Below are 17,694 nucleotides of genomic sequence, written 5' to 3' on the forward strand. Positions count from 1 at the left end.
TTTTACTTGCGCCATGAAAATGTTGAGCGATCTCACAGAGAGAATAACAAAGAATCTGATCTCTAGAATAAGTGTTTTTTAGGTCTTTAAAGGCGATGGACACTGGGCACGAAAAGCTGAAGTTTGTATGTTACTGCTACTGAAAACAAGAATCCAACCTGGAAAAATCCAAACAAAGCCATTACACCTCTGGGTACAATCAATGGTAAAAAATTACTATAAGAGGAGAAGTACCACTGCCCTTTCTGCTAATGTACTCAAAATTACTTTTGGAAAATACGATACTCTTGGCGTTTATTGTAACTGTAACAAATTCATTTGAGGCCAAAACAATGGGCTTGACGCTCTTTAAATTATCTACAAGATAAAATAAACTCGTTTAAGAAAATTGGCACTGTCCTTTTTAAATAGTGATCGGATTCAATTACATATGATTATTTATGCATCTGATAACCAATCACCTTTCTTGCCTACCAAAACTGGGCACTCATGAAGTAACTCTTAAAATGAATAAAAACCTGGAACTAGTTACTTCTCTACTGACTGCTGGTTTTCCCATTGAATTATCAAGTAGAACTGTTTATCTCGATACGTGGTTGAAGATCTATCTGCTGATGCTTCTAAAATAAGGTTGAGTTATTTGAGAAATTTTTATCTCCAGGACTAACTCATGTCATCTATTATTTTGTCCTACAGAGACTGAACTGATTATTTGCAGTTGTTGTTTAACTTCGTGTTTGCTATAGTGCTTACTTATATGAGATTATTTAAATAACAGTAATGACAAATGTTCAAGCTGAAGGTGTTATTACTAGGATAATTAAACAAATAGCTCAGCAATGTGTTTTAAGAGGACATGACGTCTCTGAGACCCTCGTGGCATTTATCGTATTGAGTGAATAAATTTCAATCACGAAGTAACGATTTTCTAGGTTAAAGCAGTTGTTCTTGATCCTGCTTCGGGATTTCCACCCGATAAACCACTGGACAATGAGGATATAAAGAAACTGATTGAAGTAATCGAACCTTTAATTCGTCTTTCGGTATAGCTATGTGTTAACAGAATAACTGATCAAGGGTCGCCATCAATTGATACAATAAAAATGCAGGTTTTCTTCGAAGTAAATCATCCTAAAAAAGGTGATTTAACATGGGCTTTTATTTTTTTACGGCTTCCCTACACTGTTTAACAATCGTAGGATTTTGATCATTACATATCCTCGGAAAACCTAACTTCATCTACCTGACCTCAACTTCTTCAATATCAGTCATTCATGAATGTCCATGGGATCAGTGGTAAATCAGTAGACCGTTTACTCTAAATTTTATCTTCTGAGATACATATGAGCATAAACAATGAATTAAGAGCTTCGACGTTTTAGGTTACATACCATATAGAGTTCAATTAGAAAGTAGATGTGAATTTTTCAAACCTATTGAAATCAAGAAAATTTCATGTTTACAATTCACTTTAATATATGCTTTAACCTGGAGGCAAAATAGGGAAAGAATCATCTGTTTTTTCGCTTGGTTTTTGAAACCATTAAAATCTAACGTTTCAGGAGTTGTTTTGTTACGCACATATAGTGATTCATATGATTAATGGGAAGTGAAGTCAACTTTGTTATCAATTAAATACTTGTATGAATATTCTATTATCTGTTTATTTGTGCTCTACTAGTAATCGCTTTCCTGAAAATGATAGATGCCAAAAATATGTATTATTTCTGGTTTTCGGTCAACTTTTCTCTAAGAGTATCAAATACGTAAACTGTGTATTGTGATTCATTCATCCATGTTACACAAAAACTCCTTGCAATGTCACATCTATACATATTGCCATCACAAATGATCCACATTATGGTAGAAACTCATTATTATGAAAGCTAAATACAGTTAATTACGAAAAACTGATTCGGAACTTTATTGTCATTAGGATTGCGTGCGATAAGAACGGACAGCGCACAAAGTTAGGTAACAATTAAAGATATTAACTGTGCGAAAACTACACCAATTCTGTATATCGGTAACTTTAACTTTCCGCGAGTTAGCCCATCTCTGTCGCCAGGTTTATTTTAGCGTTGGTGGTGTATCATACGAACATTAAAAGTAATTACGTACCTATGCCTTTGCTCTAATTATTCCAATAAAATTGCCGAATAATTCCCAGATGAATTCCTAAGCGAGCATCATCGTGTGCTGGAAAAGCGTTTGGAACCTGTATTACGCGAAGCTATAGAGAGTCGGGCAAAATTACGGGAAGAACTAGAAGCTACTTATCAAAATATTATATCAGCTATATTATTAAGGTCAGGTCTTGGATCTCCAACAAATATGGAAGTTATCAGAGAAGCTACAGGTGAGCTAATGAAAGTTTGCTTTTTCTTTTAAACTACAAATCAGAAGGTTGTTGAGACTGAAAATTACGTTTTTTAATTCTAGCATATGTAATTAGGTTTCAGAACCCTCCTTTTATATTAAGCGACATATATAATCTTATTTATCAATGAGCTATGCGATGAATCCCAAAACCAGTTAGTCACATGTAAACCCATGAATATTTATGGATATACGGGTATTTTTAAACTTCATCACTCTGAGTTTAGAAATCTACACCAATAAAGTGACCTGAATAGTTCCGTGGAACTTTGAAGGTATGAAACTCAGAGGACGGATATCTCTCTAACGAACGTAATATCAAGTTATACAACGTGTTTAAGTCAAACAGTCATAAACAAACTAGGATCCAACACAAATATCCGTGGTTTAAGTTTCCCACATGTCGTATCATCACAGAGTGAAGGAAAACTAACTAATTGAGTAGACAAGTAAGCGGAAAAATATTACCAACTGAAATGAAGAATCTAAAATGCAAGTATACGTTTGAGTCCAGTCTTTAATATTTTTTAGACACACGCGTATGCTAGACACGTCCATTCGCCAATGTTGTTAGTGATTTCGCATCCCTGACAAATGTCCAAACCATTTTAACCAGTGGTGTTTTCAGGCTTACTATCGAGCTTATTAAACACATCTAATGTCCTGTACTTAGTTTCGGCAAAACACACGTGGTGGTTTTCTCTTGTGCATACAATATTGTGAACAGAGTTGTAATAAAAGAAAAAATTCTTTTTCTTCAAGACGATCTTTCACAGCCATGTAGTGGGAAACAACCTGACAAGCATTATGTATAATGTTTGTCATACAAACGTTTACCTTGTCCGATTGACTGGTAGTGTGAAATACCGGAGGTCATTTGAATTCTTCATATTCATTCTGAGGTCGATAAATCTATCAGCTCACCAAATACGAAAAAACTTCTAGGCTAGGTGCTGAATATAACGAACCGCTTCTGTTCGCGTTGTTGGACCAGACACCGTTGCAAATTGGTTCTGAAGCAAAACTTCAATTCCGCGGAGAAAAGGAGAAACGTGTCTCATCTCTAGTACTAAACATTTTGATAACGCATTTGACAAGCAGAAATATGACTACTTTGTTCCTGTGACAGTGTCTCTAGGCTGATAGTTAGTTCTCCGGGAGCCAACCGAAGTTAGCTATCTCTAGAATTATAAATCTGAAAAAATTGAATAAATGTGGAAGTTATCTTTCCTGAATGACATAACTTTACTTATCGATAAACTCACAAAACACCAATCATGTATGTGAAAGAGCCTTCATAAAATTGATATTCTTTTAAATTTGCTTCTGTTGTTGTTAAAACTTCAAATATATCTATCGACTGATGGATGCTGTGTAAAGGTAAATAAATTTATTAGCAAATGTTATAAGTGTGCATAATTATAACTTGAATATATATATATATATATATATATATATATATATATAATGGGATTTGAATGAGACTTTTTGATGAACGTATTTTGTACGATTTATGCACAGCAGTCTATATTAAAAAGTAGGGATAGAATAAATTATTAGTTTCGGCGTTATTTCATTGAATGGATACGAAGTCTTATCTAGTGCATGTTAAGTACAGACGGAATTTATCTATATCTTGATTTTTATATACTTTGAATTTCAGATATAATATTTTAAGCGCTTCTGTTCTCTCGTTTATTAGCTGCACTTCAAAGTATATTTCCGCAGACAGATATTGCAAGCTTTTTGTCAGCCAATGCTAATCAAAAAAGGAAACAACTGTATGAATTTACTGGTCTGGTCACTGGTATACGTCTGTATAACAAAGACTGTAATAAAGGGGGAGCTGGAATTGATGATCGTAAGTTAACTTCACCGTCAATGAAAATTTCCTATTGTCTGGATTTATTGTTAAGAAGTTGAATAATGGCTTTCCGGTTAGTATACGTACGTTTAAAAATTTAATAAAATATGAATATTGTAGTTAAAGTACTTGTAGTATACGATGGAGTATATCTGTTGCTCAGGATGGAGATACTGGAGTTTTTGTGATCTCTGAGCTAGAAGGGTTGGTTTGGAAGCTTTTATTGTTCTTCTGAAAAAGATTATCAGCACCTACTTCAAAAAGGAGTGAGTTATTGGAATCTCTCCACCACTGACTGACATCTTGTCCTGGTCACCTGAAACATGATTGGTTTAATTTCATATATGTGTGGTCGTTGCTTATGTTTGTTAGAAAACTAAAAGAAATGACATTGATATTACAGTAAATGAGAATATAAGTGAGGATACTTGAATGGATTTCAGCACAAAATTGCAGAACATCTTGGTAAAATCTGAGAACCATACAGTAAATACTGCATTTCCAAAGTGTCAACTAATTGTCTCAAACTTGATTGTCCCTTAATTTTCACAGCAATCATTCTCTGTCCGTGTTCTCTTTTTTTCGATCTAATAGACTTTCTGCCTCCAGGTATTTCCCTTTCGAATGATGATGCACACTACTTATATCTGTCTACATCAGTAGCACATACCACATTAAGATCATGGTATTATTGTTATGGAGAATGTTGCAATTTCTAATTTCTAATATGTTTACAATGACTGAATAATTCAAACTATGAGAAATCATGGAATTAATGACTTTTTAGAACCCCCACCCCCAAAAAAAGTTTTAAAACGTTTAACAATATTTTAAAATATTTATGAGGAGTCTGAGTTATCACATTCCATCATGATAAAGAAAATCATCAAAATACAAAATTTTATAAACATGTGATTATTATTATTTATCAAAAGGGGTTTTGTGGAGATTTCAGTATTTACATAGTTGAAATCATGAGTCAATTGAAGCTATACGACCATGGAAAGCCTGGAAACCAGGTTTAGTTTGAAGACTTCTGGTGATCTATTCAATTTGAAGATAATTTATATCCAAAAGTCAACATTACACAATATATATATTGAAAGTAACTTTTCAATTTAATTATTTAAAGCATCTAAAATTAAATTGTTTCATTTAAATATATTTTATTTAGTTCCCCATTTATTGAGTGAAGGAGTGCCTATAACATTAGAAACAATTAATGAGGAAATTAAAAAATCAGATGAACTTGCTGCCATTTACACAAGTATGTGTCATTTGTAAATGACTTTTAAAAAAATCATTTTTTATTTGATAAAGTAACGTATTTTTGGTATTAAGAATTTCATTTTTGATAGTATTCAATAGGTGGCTTGTTGTACTCATTGGGATATTACAAATATATTATTTTTATTTATTAACGAGTACACTATTAGTTGAGACTGAATAGTATATTTTTGGCTAAACACTCAATTGAAAAGTTATAAAATATCATAAAATGCTCATTTTGTTTAGGTTTTATAAAGTTCACTGTTGCCTTATCAGTGAAAAATAACTTACGCTATTTAGCACCACGAATAAATAATATGTTACTTACTTACTGGCAGCACACAAGTATTCTCCATCCAACCCTCTCCTGGGCAATCCTTTCCAGTTCTTTCCAGTTGTTATTCATCCTTTTCATATCTGCTTCTATCGCTCGGCGTAATGTGTTCTTCAGCGTTCCGCTTTTCCGCTTTCCTTCCGGATTCCAAGTTAGGGATGCAGTTCAATGACTTCCTCAATGTATGCCCTATCCACTTCCAACGTCTTTTCCTAATTTCCTCTTCAGCTAGAAGCTGGTGTGTCCTCTCCCATAAGTTGCTGTTGCTGATAGTATCCGACCAGTGAATGTTGAGCATTTTGCGTAGACAACTGTCTATAAATACTTGTACCTTCTTGACGATGGATGTGGTAATTCTCCACGTTTCATCTCCATACAGTAGAACTGTCTTGACGTTCGTATTAAAGACTGTGACTTTGAAATTAGTTGACAGTTGTAAATAATATGTTGGCATAAATAAAATGTGTTCAGGCCGTCAGTTCGGAATGACTTTGCTAACTAAATAATGTTTGATTATTGTGTTTATAATGCTGAATAATGACTTCAAACGATATGCACTTACCAAATATCCAGTCTAAAAATTATGCTTTCTGAAGTAGATCGTTAAAATATATTAATTTAGCTTTTGATTACATAAATCGCCATAATAACAGTCATAAATTGTTGTTCTGGAATGTATTGATTTCAAAAGTTTATCTAGTATATCTAGATTCATTGAAATACGAACTCAAATACTGGTGCATTATCAACTTGGTTACTAAATAAAAATATTGAAGTTCCTGTATTAGGATAATTTAGTGTTTTATGCAAAAATCTATACAACGATTTACGGTTCAGATATTTCAGTCAAACAGTTTACGTTGGTGAATATTTCTTTTTTTCCTTTGAAAGGTCTTTTCTTGAAACTATCTACTGTTGACCCAACTACTGATGTTAAAACTTTAATAAAGTTTGCTAAGGAAATGGATATTACACCGGAAAACTTGAGAGCTTCTGTAGTCAACGTTAGACAATACGGGAAATTTCTAAGAATTATTGAATGCGAGCTTAATCAAATGTTGGAAGAAATAGAGAAAATAATTGATAGCTTTAAAAATTGTATGAAAAAACTGCATAATCTAATAAGTGATCGTCCAGCCGTTCCAAGTAACGAAGTTTATGTAAGATATTCATTAAGTTACTTCTATCTTATGTTATTATCATTTATCGATATTTTGATCACTGTTTTAATATATATATATATATATATATATATATATATAAAGTTAATATCTAAACTGTTCACTCTGAAAACTGTTCTATGTATATAGCTTTGTAATGAATGAATTTATATGTTCCTAAACATTAGCCTGGATTCTTACAACTTGCCAATTATTGGACAAGTTTACAAGATGAAATGGTTTACTTATCTGTATTAACCAGTACTTTAAACACCTTACAAACATATTTTGTTGGACGTCATTCGAAATGGACCAAAGAACAAATGTATAATTTTATCTCAGATAAGGAAGTTATATTCGACGAAGATCGTAAGGTAAGTTGAAAATAAGATTTTATAACCTTTTTAAGTGAGACTGTTTATCATTCTGTTAATTGTTTATTTCGGAATCAATCTATTATTGGTTCCCTTATCATATACACAACGCTTTCAGATTAACTTATTAAACAAATTAGTTATTCTGTATCAGAAGTCAATCTAATGAATCATAAGGTTTCCAAAATCTAAGCACTAATAATTGTTCTACGAAACAGTAAGCTAACTATAACTTCTAGCCTCATTTATCATACATTAACTCTCACTCATGTAATTCTGTTTTGAAAATATATCATCAATTATGATTTGTTTTTAATTGATTAGCAATTAATGAAACACAAGGCAACATGTACTGAACGCATCCTTGGTAGTATGATTGTGTGTGGTTATTTTGATTATTCTAGATAGTAACATCCTTAAGTCAAGTGTAATAAGTATAACGAAACATGAACTACTCTTGTACCAATTATGTTATTATAACGGCTTAACTTTCCGCATTTAGCTAAAAACAACTTCAGGCAATGTAATGTGAAGTGGTATGAAAGAACTACACTTTTAGGATTTTATAAGTTGTAAAACGTTTTCTCAATATGACGCAATATTTGTAAGTAATAAAGAAACATTTTAGAATTGAATCTCAGACTTTTTATCACTCAGAAGTAAATAATCATTTTGTCCTCACTTCGTTAGAAAGCATCTTGGTTGCACAATTGTGGTACATATATATATATGACTGTAGTCATTGAATATTTTCATTCTGTCAATCCTTTAAAGTGACGACAAAAATTCTTACTGACTTTCTGATGTTCTCACTTCATTTAGAAACAGAAACGCTTCAATTATAACTCAATCTTCATATAAGGAAAGGTTGCACCGGCGAGTGAATGATTTAGTGATTAGCGATCTATCAGTAGAAGTTGTGAATTTTATATACTAGATTAAATATGGACAAAACATGTCTAAATTTAGGTACATTATATAAAATGCTCGTCGTCAATAACACTACTAATTATCACTGAAAATGTAGTCAAAATACATAATTACATAATTGTTTTTATCTCAGTACACCTAAGTGAAATTTTCATGTTCTTGATTTATAATTCCTATAATTATTTTACACAATTTTATTTTAGCATCATGACCCATTAAGTGAAGAGTACTGTGGGGGAAATCAGTGTATATTCCCTCATTCTTCATCAGACGAGACTAATCTTAATACTGAGTGCGAAGTAAGTAGTCTTGAGAGTTTATGCTTGTTTATTACATAATTATACGCTAATTTAATAAATAAGTTAACAGTAAATATATAATTTCTACTATTTTCACATCAACTTTTGTCACTGATGAAGTAAATTCCTCAAAGAAATCTATAATATCTCTGATTAATTAACATTAGTATTGTCTTTTAGAGAAATTCCAGGTATATTTCAACTAAAGTGAATGGCAGGAGTTGTTTTTGGTCTACATAACTTAGTTTTTAAATACTACTATTTTCTGATACACTTTAATACTAAGCAGAGGTACTTTAGGACAATTTTTTATGCTCACTATGTATCTGGTAAGAAAATGATTATTGTGTTCCTAATGATGAAATAATACTGTATGCTACGTGGCCAACAAGTTGTATGCAGAGACCTAAATCGTCATGCGTATTCAATGGGTGATAATTTAAGTTGATCATCAACGAGTTGTATGTGTATTTAGAAGCATGAGACTTGGAAAATATCAGCATGAAATATAGAAATTAAGTCAGTTGATAAGCTTATAACACCAATTAATTGTATTGTTCACTATAAAAATAAGTTCTTGATTATTTTTTGCTCAATTTGATGTAACTCAGCTACCTGTTAGGTTACAAATACAACACATTCAGGTAAAAGTAGAATTAAAAGTTTTATTGTCACAAGAAATTCAATTAACTTATATTTTACGAGACGTTTAAACTTCATAGACTGATTTCAACATTCAGTCCGAACTCTAGAATTCTTACTTTAAGAGGTTTATATGACACTTACATAAATCAGTTTTCATGACAGATCATCATGAACACAAGTTCTAGAACAATTTCAAAATATTTTTATACATATAGTAGATCCCAGAATACATGTTTTGCTAAATATGAATACTTCACAATAAAATAAAAATGTATTACTCAACCATAGATTGCTCTTAATGCGAGCCTTTTAGAATTTTTCTAACACTTTTAGAGTATTAATAATTCTTATTTACTAACTACTTTCCAACTGAACAAGTATCAAAATTTGTCTATATCACAATACTCTTTAAACAACAGTAAATGCTTGACAGCAGACCCTAACCATAAATAGAACTTCCTGTACAGTTTGTAATGTTAGACGAATAAATGTCAGTAGAATTTAGTCTTGTTTAATCTCTACTTGCATTTATAATTAAATATTAATTGTCATCGTTTATAAATATTTTATTTTAATCAATATTTACAGGGATTTTGCATCTGGTCATTAGTACGTTATCAAGGTCTACTAGTACCAGCTGATACTCATATGGGAGTTTTACTCTTACCTCCAGATAATAAAATGTATGCATTTAGCACACCTGAAGCAGCAAAAGAATTTGTGATGGAAAACGATAAGTAAGTGTTAAATAAGAGTATATATTTATATGTGTATATAGCATATCGTTATTCAAGATATCATAACCGACAGTTTACATTTAAAAATGATAATGGCTTTTCTTCTTAACTCCAACAATAAACCTCAAGGGTCAGACTGTAAATATTGAAACATAGTGTTATTAAAATAAATCCCCTATTGGTCTAGCTCCATAGTTCTTTCTCCCAAATATATGATATATCACGCTGAAAAGCAAATTGTCGCCGGCTGTGACCATATTCAAAATTAAATCTAAATTAGTAATCCAGTAATTACTAGAGCTCCTTGATATTAAAAAGGAGATCCTTGCACAAATTATTGCCTTTTACATTCTCTTGAAAAAAATAATCCATTAAAAAATATTGGCATTAATTTTATTGGTTTGAGGAGTCCGAAGGTATGAAAAATCGTTCATTAATTTGGGTGCGGATATCATTTAAAAGTTGTTTTAATGTTGTCTAGAATTGACATAACCAATGTGAGATTGTTGTAATTCATATTACTATCTGAATTATTCTAACTTCTGGACGCACAATAAAATCAGACGGTATATGACAAGTGGATCACTTTTATCTTCTCAATAATACTATATTCATTATCATGTACTCATCTCCTATGTATGTACGTCTTATAACCTGAATTCTCTTTAATCATGTTGTACTTATTTTCATGAATGTAATTATTTACCTGCATATATTGTTACCTTTCAGATTTATTTATACATGTCTGCTATCTGACTTTATTCTGATTATCTATAGATTTTCTTGTATTCGATAATCTTTTTTGTCTGATGTAAAAATTGAATCACACCTGATTAAGTTTCTTACATTAGTGATGGTTTACGTTTAATCTCCTCAATCTAACGCATCCAATTAATCTATTCATAAATTAATGGCCTAATATACTGTTAGTGGTTGTAAACCATTGTCCTCCCATATATTTTTCGTTTTTGAATGTCCCATGTTAAAAGAAGTTATTCTTCATCAGATGTCTCATTGTGAAATAGACAAAAAACTTATTAGACAGGGTTTATGTGTAAGTGATAATTCATAGTAAAATTGTTAACACTGAGTACAGAAAATGGAGATTTTACTGGGTGGACGTTGAGAAGGAAAGTAATGAAAAACTTAAAATAGCACTCTAGCAAATCAGTTCTTAAGTAGATCCCAGTGGACTGCAATACTCCGATAACCAATAAGATGATTTCACATCATGTCGTCTTGTAGTAAATGGATAGTCCTTTTCATACAGATGTTAGATCATGTCTTCTAATGTACGTATATTTGGAAAAACAATATTAAGCGGTTAATTTTAAGTAATTTTCATTTTCTTGAAATTTATCTTCCTAGGTTTTTGAAGGCTATACCAGAAGTTATACGACGTTTACCTGAACTAATCCCAATTTTAAAACTCAATTACCTTTTTTCGAAAGGAATTTCTTATACGGTAGGTCTTTAAAATATATGTTACAAAAACTTTAGAATAATATCTTATAATGAATAATATTTTTTACTACAATTGCTGTGAAAATCGTATTTATGCAATTGCTTTTTCTGATGGTAGTGTAGTGGATGCTGCTCATAAGATTGTTTGTAAGTAGTGTGTAGCGGGATGTGAAACCTAAGTTGCTACAGCTGTCGGACAGAGTGAAAAGTTCCAGTGCATCAAATGTGCGGTGTCAGCAAAACACTTGTAGACCAGATGAGAAAACAGTTCAGATGGTGAAACACACCGAAAGATGAAAAGGAACGATTGAAGGCTATGTAAATGTATTATGTAAATACTTTGTAACTTCTCACAGTAGCTGCGCATTCCTTCTGATAATTGTTTTGTTAACTAGTAGGAGTACTTCAGACCAAATTCCGTATAGTTCTAGATGATTTCATAAATCCAAGTCAATTTTTGATTGCATCAACAACTTGAGTTCGGTTATAACGAATGAGTCATATAAAATGCGCAACTTGGAACTTTAACAGATGTAGTGTTTGTCACATATTACCCGAAGAAACACTCTATCACCTCAACACAATTAAGAGACATGAAGACAGATGGATACTAGCCCAGTAGTGTGAAGTTTAGGCATTTGACGACAGACCTGTTTACCTTGGGTCTGAATCCAAATGTCGTCATGGATGCACGCCGTTGAAGTTGCTTATGCTAAGAAGACATAACTGTACAACCTTTCCTGGTTTTCAATGGTTGTTTAATTGAGAACAGTCCATGATGATCACTATACAATTCAACGATACCCTTAACCCCCTATTCTAATAATTAATCAAAGAATATTCGTAAACCAAAATATTATCTCTCAGTTATAAATAATGTCACATCTCAAATGAACACTGAGATAGAAATCTTAAAATAATTAGCACCCATAAGTCCAGCCGGTGGTATAAATGAATTAAACATAGGAAATATAGTTCGACAGGCAGGAAATTTATCAAATTATTCTGAACAGAATGGAATGGTACGAAGCTCAAAATTTAGATTTCGACTCATATCAACTAGTCTCTGAAAACATTTCGAAAAAATTCCAAGACCCAATCAATAATTCTGTACCTCGTGATACCCCCAGAGACGGTTAATGTCTTCATAGAACTTTGTCCTATCTCGATCTGATTGCTTCTAGGATTTTTGAAATCTACTTTTATATAATACTTGATTGCACATTCCAGGTTGACTTCATAAATTATGCTTCCACCACCTCAGTAAGTTTAAGACCGACAGTTTTGTCAACCGATTCTAAGCACATGAAACCTGGTAACATCTTTAACCAACATTGAAGTGGTTTATACACGGTGTTAGTATAGTGGCCTCCAACATGTAATACTGTAGGGAACTAATACAGAAGACTACAACATATTGATATTTGTTTTTATGAAAAATATATGGTTACTAGATATCTGAGGTAGTTTATACATGAATCTTTAACATTTTAGTTCTTATCACCTAATTAAGTGAATATTCATCAAAAATGAGTAGTATTTTCCATAGAATCTCTAACATGAACCAGAGTCTAATTCTGTTGCTTAATTAATATTTCAAAATCTTGATGAACTTTAGAACACGACTGTTATTGTTTTCCTACACTTGAATTTAATTTATTCATATAGGAACTTATTGACCAAAAGCGATAATGAAATGTAATATCAGATAAATTGTAAGTTATCATACGGATGGACTGGTTTTGTTATTTATAGCATATCAAAATAATTTATGATATTAATGGGAATCAATTGACATTTTTATTTCAGAATAGTCAATTTCATGAGAATACAAGTCCTAAGGTCGACTGCGGTGTTCAAACAGTACTGCACCCAATAGAAACGTATATTGATAAAAACTATCATTGGAATGAGTGGGAACTGAGGAAAAATGCTTTAAAGTTGGTAAGTAACCATGGGTTTGAGTATTTTATCGAAGAATTTAGCATAATGCCTTATAAAATTGTTGTATTTGCACAAAATAATGATTCCTTTGTACTCGATCTCCTGCTGATTACGAATTCCAAATGCAATACGTTCATTTGTGCTCATATAGTTCTATCTCCGTTAAATTGCACTATTTCTGGAATTCTTAGCTAGCACATTGATTCGGATACTTCTAATTATCATAACAATGCACGCAAATTCTTGATCTATGGAAGTAAGGTAGCAAAAATATTGCATAGTGACGGCCGCGAGTTAAACAGACAGAATCAAGATAGTGCCTTATGTATTTTGTGCAGTTTGAAGTGGAATGATAGACAATTTATACGTTAATGTCAATTAGGTGAAAATTGGCAATAATTGATTCTTAATATGCTTGGAATCAATAAAAAATCTATTGTGTAACCGTAAAGTGAATCTTAGGTGACCCTTAAGCTGAATTACAAAGCACACCTGCCTCTAGGGCAGGTTGAGCGTCGAGGTACTTTATATGATTCAATGCGTAGTCAAGAGTTTTTTGTGAAGCTAATGAATATTCTTTCTTTCTAAATTCTTCTTTAAATATCAACCCTTAGTTTCATAAGTTTGTAAAGAAAAGGGTGGCAGGACATTGCATTATAGATGGTCAGTTCGTGATGAAAACCTTAACTCTAAATTGTAACCGTAATTAAACTCATAATACCTAACCGTTTTGCAGTAGAGCTGATGTCAGTTGGCGACGAGAACACGATGAGTTCGCTAACCGACCTCATAACACTAGTCTGCCTCATAATATGTAAACTCAAACATTTTCCGCCATTATAAGGAATAATCCAACATATAAGAGTTAATTATTCGTACCAAAGTAATCATTCCAGTGTTAATCGTTCTATAGTTAAACACTGCCTCCTGATTGGCTGATAAGTCGCTCAAGGTCGTCAGTGTAATATACTTTTACCAGTAAGATTGTATTTGTTTTCCAGGTAGTAGTTTTTGTTTCAACTTAACAGTTCTCCGCATATATTTATAGAAATAGTTGGCTTGTAAGTAATCATAATAGATTCGTTTTACTTACAGTTTCGAGATTCACATTATACACTACATATTTTATACAGCACCATCGCATTTAATATCTATAGTTCTCAGGAATACTCATTAGGGAAGTTATTAATAAATACTCCAAACTCAGGGTCTGACTATTTTGAAAGTATTTTAAGAAGAAACCTACTTGGCTTCTATTCTCTTATGAATTTTGAGCCAATACAACTATCATTTTGCCTTTTTAGTAGTTGCTATATGAATATATACATTGCAAATGTAAATAGGGGATGCTTACTCATCAAATTAAACTTTTCAAGATTCCAAATCTTAACAACTTTTTAATTCGCTTACCTTTTCAGAAAATGTGTTATTAAAAGATCATTGATGTTATGAAGGTAAACTGTTCGTTAAAATATAAACTCGGGTTTTATGTAACTTCTTCTAAAATAGTAACAATCTTACCTAAATTGTATTAAATTTTTTGGCTGGATATAGAGAAATACCAGTATAGTAATTAGTTTTAGTAATGCTATGTTCTCTGCATACTTTGGAATTACCCTTCAGTTGTCAGCTTATTTTATTTTCTTTATGACAAGTAGGTAAACTTAAGAAAAAAGGCCACAGCTTCTGTTCAAACAATTTTAAGCAATTGGAGAAGAGACAATGCAACTCAAGTTTATCCAATGAAGTAAGACTTAATACAAAGAGAACATTTCTTCGTTTTGGCTGACTGTGGTTTAACTTATTAAGATGATAGAGGGCTGTGAAGGTCATTAAAATTCAACGTTCGTCTTCATATAACACAGGTCGTATCAACTAGAGAACTGTTAATAAACAGCTAGCAATGAATAGCTGGGCCAAATTAGCTCAACGTTCGTTCATTAGTCGACAACCAGGATCGGATATAAGACCATATTCAGAACGTTTAGGTCTTATAGTAGACATGATACCTTTCAGAACTACTCACCAAAAATAAAGTTTCTCATTACTCAGTCGATTCACAACAATGTGTAATACCGAGTTTCGACTGGTTTCGTGATTTTTCTGTTTCTTTCATTTTGTTATGAAAAATAACTTGTTTTCACATTACACGAGGACTATTCTTCCTATAAGTATCAATTAGTTTAGAATAGTTTTGTTGGTCAGTAATTTTCGAATTAAAATCCATAAGTAGAAGGTACAAACTGTCGTAGTGGATTATCTTCGAGATAATTCCTAAGGTTTTGTGCATCACACGTACTGATAATTGCTATTAAGTAGCTCCCAAAGGTTTATCAATTCCTGGAGACAAGCATTGACTACAAATTGTTATTGTACAGCGCAAATCACTGAGCCACAAGTACACAAAGTGAATTCGAGTAGAAATGGAAATGCGAGCTAGCAAATATGGAGTGAATTGATGATTCAAGCACATATATATAGATGTGATTAATCACATATGTTCATATGGACATGATAATAATATTACAAAGATATAGACAAATTGTTACTGTTCAAATGACACTGTCTTTTAAATAAGTTAACTGAAGGGCTTGGAAAGATTAAACGTTAACAGACTTACGTGTAGATGAGGTGCTATATTACGTCGTGTTTTTTGACTAAAGCACAGTATCTCTAACTTTTCCAATATTAGTAAGACAGAGCATTCAGCTGCTCAATTTTTACGAACTTTGAATGGTAAAGTCGTAAGGATGACTTTTAGGGCAATATATGTTGAGAACACACTTCGTACACTTAGATTTAACTTATAAAACGATTATTTATTGAAAACGTTTGATATCTTGAAATATTATGCAAGTAGTGAAATATTGCCAAAAGTACTTTTTTCCGAAACAGCATAAATTCTATTCTCTACGTTCTACAGAAAGTCCACTATTCTAATCTAATTTAACTAGGTTAAAACATTCTAGATGAGTTATATAAACCAAAGCTCTAGACAACCTAAATTGTTTACTAGTGCACGTCTCAAAGAAACGATTTGCATATAGGTAAAAGTTAAGTCTGATAAAAGTTTTATCGCAACGCCATAATGACTTTAATTAGACCCATACCCTCCTATAAAAAGATGAAGTACTAATCTATCAATTTTGAAATGTAGTCAGTCTTTAATTTTTTTCAAATTTCAGAGAAACTAGTACAGCAACCAAAGAGGATGGTTATACACAAGTACCGAGACCAAGCGTATTTATACATGGATTACGTGGTTGTGGTGCTATTGATTCAGCCCCGAATGCAACTAACGTAGTGAATAACCAAGCAAATTGGACAACATTATATCGTGAAACAACCGCCACAACAATTGATTTAACTATACCTGTAGAACAACAGTTATTGGGGAATTTACAGAAAGTAACAATTGATCACAACATATGATTTAAGGGCAGTAGAAAGATTGTTTGATAGTAACGATGAATTTATTCAGAATTCATGCATTCTTGAGCTGAAATGTGACAGATTACTTGCAAATGGATGTCATACTTAATAAAAATACAACTGTGCGCATTTCTTTCGTTCGATGGAATGTTTTAAAAAAATAATTAGCGGTCAGTATTGATATCCCACTGCTGATTCTTATGAAGCTTTTTTCTTAAATGTGTTAAACAATCAGTTAATCGTGGTTATAGTTGATAGGGTACTGTTTAACTTATTACCAAAAATGTAGTTTATCTTACCCCCATAGGTTGAGACAAAGGATAGCTTATTTCTGTATCGAATATAGTAAACACAATCGAATGCTTAAAGGAAGTTTAAGGAATCTAGAGCCATACCAGTCCAGCAATGTTCGGGATGCCATTCTCCGCCTCGAAATACAAAATGTTACTTCAGGATTGGGTTGCATTGGCACCTAAACTAATGATAGGGAGTGAATCAGTTGAGCGTGTCGACAGCTTCACTTATCTTGGGAGTCTCATCAGCCCTTGTGGTCTGGTGTGTGACGAAATCTCAGCACGGATACAGAAGGCTCATCTAGCTTTCGCCAACTTGCATCATTTATGGCGTAGGCGAGATATCCGTCTATCAACCAAAGGAAGGGCTTACTGCGCAACAGTTCGTTCCGTCCTACTTTATGGCAATGAAATATGGCCGGTAAGAGCAGAGGATATTCGTAGGCTGCTAGTATTCGATCATAGGTGTCTTCGAGGCATTGCTCGTATATCCTAGGACCACTGAGTAAGTAATGTAGTTGTTAGGAAACGGGTACTAGGTAAGGATGGCAAATTGATTGATGAAGTAGT

The 17,694-nt window shown here is 32.4% G+C and overlaps 1 protein-coding gene across 1 annotated transcript in view; it reads left to right on the forward strand.

Annotated features, from left to right (window-relative positions):
- The window catches only part of Smp_135170 (hypothetical protein), a gene marked incomplete at both ends in the record, with an annotated part of 36,931 nt that extends 20,100 nt beyond the window's left edge, over window positions 1-16,831 (forward strand). The window contains 11 exons of the mRNA XM_018789647.1: window positions 1,050-1,140; window positions 2,171-2,359; window positions 4,082-4,240; window positions 5,418-5,510; window positions 6,738-7,006; window positions 7,195-7,380; window positions 8,514-8,609; window positions 11,370-11,456; window positions 13,265-13,399; window positions 15,058-15,146; window positions 16,585-16,831. Of these exons, the coding sequence (XP_018655069.1) occupies window positions 1,050-1,140; window positions 2,171-2,359; window positions 4,082-4,240; window positions 5,418-5,510; window positions 6,738-7,006; window positions 7,195-7,380; window positions 8,514-8,609; window positions 11,370-11,456; window positions 13,265-13,399; window positions 15,058-15,146; window positions 16,585-16,831 (1,641 nt within the window). The remainder of the gene's footprint in view (window positions 1-1,049; window positions 1,141-2,170; window positions 2,360-4,081; window positions 4,241-5,417; window positions 5,511-6,737; window positions 7,007-7,194; window positions 7,381-8,513; window positions 8,610-11,369; window positions 11,457-13,264; window positions 13,400-15,057; window positions 15,147-16,584) is intronic.
- Between the last annotated feature and the right edge of the window lie 863 nt (window positions 16,832-17,694).

Source organism: Schistosoma mansoni, chromosome W (assembly GCF_000237925.1).
Source record: "Schistosoma mansoni strain Puerto Rico chromosome W, complete genome".
Classification (NCBI taxonomy): Eukaryota; Metazoa; Platyhelminthes; class Trematoda; order Strigeidida; family Schistosomatidae; genus Schistosoma; species Schistosoma mansoni.